The sequence below is a fragment of the Ochlerotatus camptorhynchus genome, unplaced genomic scaffold (genome assembly GCF_037179485.1).
Source record: "Ochlerotatus camptorhynchus isolate MF236.1 unplaced genomic scaffold, CSIRO-AGI_Acam_v1.1 ptg000330l, whole genome shotgun sequence".
Lineage (NCBI taxonomy): Eukaryota > Metazoa > Arthropoda > Insecta > Diptera > Culicidae > Ochlerotatus > Ochlerotatus camptorhynchus.
In genome coordinates, this window is record NW_027040818.1 from 1,878,059 (window position 1) to 1,882,272 (window position 4,214).

Sequence of the window (4,214 nt, forward strand, 5' to 3'; positions counted from 1 at the left end):
AAAAAATATAATATGTATCAATCAATAAAATTTATTGTGAAGTATTGAACGTCAATAACTGATAAAAGGGGTAAAAGTTGATAGAATATTACAGTCATCAACATGATTTGCTCTTGAATTCTGTTATTATCGCACAGCGTAATATCAACAATCAATACGAAACTAACGATTTTAAATTGGCTCACTACTTGACTAGCCTATTGGTCCCAAGCAAACGATTAACGTGTCCCATTCTAGTCGAAATTCTAGTGCTACGCAATGTTTGTTTTGATTCGCTATGAAAGTTTGACAGATAAAATGAGGGGTTATTGGCTTTTCCTATGTTTCGAGGGGTGAATCGATTAGCTTGGGACCGAAGAGAGTACTAGAGCTGAGCCAAAAAGTTGAGCACCTTATTTCGGGACCTTCTAGCAACAATCAATACGAAACTAACGATTTTAAATTGGCTCACCACTTTAGTAGCCTATTGGTCCCAAGCAAACGATTAACGTACCCTATTCTAGTTGAAATTCTATTACTACACTATGTTTGTTTTGATTCGCTATGAAAGTTTGACAGATAACATCAGGGGTGTGTGGATTCATGCAGAACATGCAGGGGTGAGTGAAATAGCTTGGGACTGCTTGGGACCGTTGTTCTGGTACTGAGTGAGCCAAAAATAATAATGATTTTCTTCGGGACCCAGTGGTCTTAGAGTTACCTCTATGCTTCTAGTGAGTTACCTCTATGGTAATATTAGGAACGGAATGACTAATGTGCAGCACTTTTGATGTAATATTCAACATTTTTTTTTTCTGTATTCGTCAGATGTGGTATGTGTCTCCAGTGGGATGCCTTGACCACTTATCATTTTCAAGAGCTGACATCTACTAACAAGACGTGAAAAAGAACTAGCATCACTGATAAGTTCGAAATATGGTGGCTTGCTCATTGCTTCAGTGGCGCCACCATGACAAGTGCAAGCACATTCCCAACTAAAACATTATTTGCAATGAATGTGATTGTGAGTGTTATGTCTGTTTGTCTGTGCTTAAAGGGTGGAACGGTCAAAAATTGGTCGACTCAAATTTGGCGAAAATAATACGACAATATTGTAATTAAATAAAACCATCTTGGATAGGCTTTATTTTTATTATTGGCTTGATATATTTTAGGGAGATGAATTAAAACATATGATAATAAATTAAGAATCATCGTTATCATATATTCAGTAACGTTTGACCTCAAACTTCAATTCTTACAGATAATAACAATACACAACGAGAGCGGTAAGTTATGCAGGTTTAGGGTTACTAGTTCGTGTGAAAAAATATCCGCCCATATTCTTGTTTTCGGTCGAACCGTATTTTCCATAAGGTTTTTTTTTATGGAAAATACGGTTCGAATGAAAACAAGAATATGGGCTATCGTCATGTTGCGAGTTATTTTATTTGTCGGCGTGTCTCTCTCTTTTATAGGGCTCTATAGTTTCTAATATTGCTCAAAATGCCGATGGACGCATGATTGTCCAATGTCATTAATTTCCTTTGGAATAAGTTTGAAATATACCGTCAGTTGTGTCGACTTATTTTCCCTGAAACGGCAATATAAAATACAAAGACATTCCAGCTGCGGGCAGTAACCGGAGTAGGACATTAGGGTGAGTTTAATTTAATAGAAAAGTCTTTATTGAATCAAGGTTTAATCCGAAATCAGCAAATACGCAAAACTAATTATAAGCCACAACCAATCACGCACTCAAAGAGATACGATGATCAGTTCATCTTGAAAAACTGCTTGTGTCCCCGCCCGCTAGGAATTTGGCCGCGGGCGCGTATTTGTCGCACAGCTTCCCGCAGATACTTGGGTTGTATTGCTCCGGTTTCGCCTGTACGTTCCATCACATCGAGCGCTTCCTCTACCATCTCGCCGACAAACACCTTCGCTATACCGGACATCGCAATGACTACATTCTGCGACACCGAACAGCCGGTTATGGTTTGCATTAGTCGCTTGACGGCCGCCTTGGGAAATGCCGCTCGCCGATACATCTCGTACCGGTCCAGTTGCTCTTCGGTGAAGTTGGACACCAGAACCCTGTGGGAAGGTTTCGATTAAAAACGATTCTTTGAAACAGAACTGATCAAACTACTTACTGCATCTTCTCCAACTCCTCTTCCTCCATGACCTTCTTGCTTTTCAGCTCTTTTCGCTTGGCCCGGTCGAGATCTTTCTGCTCTTTACTAACGATCATGGATGTGCTGCTGCTTTCGCGTCCGATCGCCGGAAAGATAATGCCCTCAAATTCGTCATCCCCCTGCATGTAATGCGGCGACGAAGAGATGGTTCCCTCCTGCAGTTGAGTTGGTTCGATTTTTATCGACGAGGTCGGTGGACCGTCGAAGAAGTCGTCCTCCGAGGAAAGCAACGACTGCAACGACTCCTTTTTGCTATCCGAAGGCATGTTGTCATCGGAACTGCTTGGCTCTAGGATGTTTTCCATTTTTATGTTAGAAATTCATCAGAGTTAAGTTAAATTTTTGGGGTACTGCACTGACAGTGACAAGCTTTGTTTTAAAATTGTTTCTGACTTTGGCTACCGTGCAACGTACACAAAAGGCTTTTTTGTTCAAAGGGAGAAAACACGGTAACCACAAACTACCCAATAATGACTATACAGGCATCTAAGAGCACCCGCACCAATGCGTTGCTAAAGCTATTTTAGCTACCTCCACCATAAAGGCCGGCGCACAATGGATACGTTTTCAGGGTTTTTGACAGTGAGCCCATGTATTATCTGTCAAAAAACCCGAAATCGTATGCATTGTGCGCCGGCCTTAACGCAGTAGCCACACTGGGGGTTGCTTCAAGTGCGGGAAATTACAATCTGCCTCTCGGTGAACAGCGTGTGTACAAATATCACCGACAAACCGACATGAATGACCATACAAGTTACCATCAAATATCTGATCAAAGCACAACCCTAATAAAAATTGTATGGTTAATTTGCTTAACGACGTGTTCTGGGTATCATCCAAACCATTTGTAGAATGGTTCGATGATTTGGGTTATCGTTCGTTTATGGTTATTTTTTTATTAGGAAAACTGACATCTGCCGCCGTGTTCACGAAAAATGTGTATCCTAGCCACGAACACGCATACAAAATGTATGAGTTGGTTCGTGTCTAATCTATTCCGGGCGAATTATTTTTATCTAGATAACAAATTTCTATGGTTTTGACAGATGGGATCGCTGCACATTTGAATGCGCCGTTATAGCTATCTATGAAATGTTTGTTTTGTTTTTCAGTTGAACATTGTGATTTATGAATGAATTTGTATCTGGGACAAAAATGTGGACCCAAGGGACAGCAAAGTATTCCTCTGGAAAAGGTAAAAAAGGATCTAGATTTTTTAATCAACTTGTTGTTATGCTGCATGAATGAATTTGGATTTGAAACCAGTAAGCGCACTCTGGTGGCCATGAAACGGTCCTTTAAAAGATCCGGAACATTGGTAAAGGGGGCCCAATCATAGAAAAGATCCTAGTGCTCCATATTTTTTTAAATCACTCATTTTGATGCTACATTAATGAATTTGGATCTGGGACCAGCATGCAAACTCTGCTGGCCACAACCCGGTCTTTCGGAAGGTCACGACCATGCGTAAAAGTGATCAATTCATAAAAAAAAGATTCAAGAGCTTCACGATTCACTTATTTTGAAGCTACATGTATGAATTAGAATCTAGGGCTAGCATATGCAATAAGGTAGCGGTGTGGTTCTCTGGAAGATTTTGAACATCCACAAAAGTAGACAATTCGCGTAAAAATCCTATTTTTTTTACTTCTGTGAGGTTTTGAATCTTTCCTGAAGTTCATTGTTTTTCAATTGTACCGAAAATTTTAATTGTTTCTGAAGCATAACAAAATTCATAAAATTCTTGAAATATCCAAGTAGTACTAGAGTTTTGACTAGAATGGGGTACGTTAATCGATTTGCTTGGGACCAATAGGCTAGTCAAGCAGTGAGCCAATTTAAAATCGTTAGTTTTCACCGGTTGGTAATACCATAGAGGTAACTCTAAGACCACTGGGTCCCGAAGAAAATCATTATTATTTTTGGCTCACTCAGTACCAGAACAACGGTCCCAAGCAGTCCCAAGCTATTTCACTCACCCCTGCATGTTCTGCATGAATCCACACACCCCTGATGTTATCTGTCAAACTTTCATAG

The 4,214-nt window shown here is 40.0% G+C and overlaps 1 protein-coding gene across 1 annotated transcript; it reads right to left on the reverse strand.

Moving 5' to 3' along the window:
• Nucleotides 1-1,696: 1,696 nt before the first annotated feature.
• Taf11 (TATA-box binding protein associated factor 11) lies at nt 1,697-2,537 on the reverse strand. The gene is made up of 2 exons (XM_065230667.1): nt 2,136-2,537; nt 1,697-2,076 (listed from the first exon to the last, which is right to left on the reverse strand). Exons 1-2 carry the CDS (start codon nt 2,480-2,482, stop codon nt 1,755-1,757), a joined length of 669 nt encoding a protein of 222 aa, XP_065086739.1. The 5' UTR covers nt 2,483-2,537; the 3' UTR covers nt 1,697-1,754.
• Nucleotides 2,538-4,214: the final 1,677 nt, after the last annotated feature.

Bases quoted from the DNA above. Each gene is read 5' to 3' on its own strand.
- Taf11 (XM_065230667.1), bottom strand. From the start codon at position 2,482: ATGGAAAACATCCTAGAGCCAAGCAGTTCCGATGACAACATGCCTTCG. The intron at 2,077-2,135 runs GTAAGTAGTTTG...ACCTTCCCACAG, and splicing joins GAGGAGTTGGAGAAGATGCA to GGTTCTGGTGTCCAACTTCA.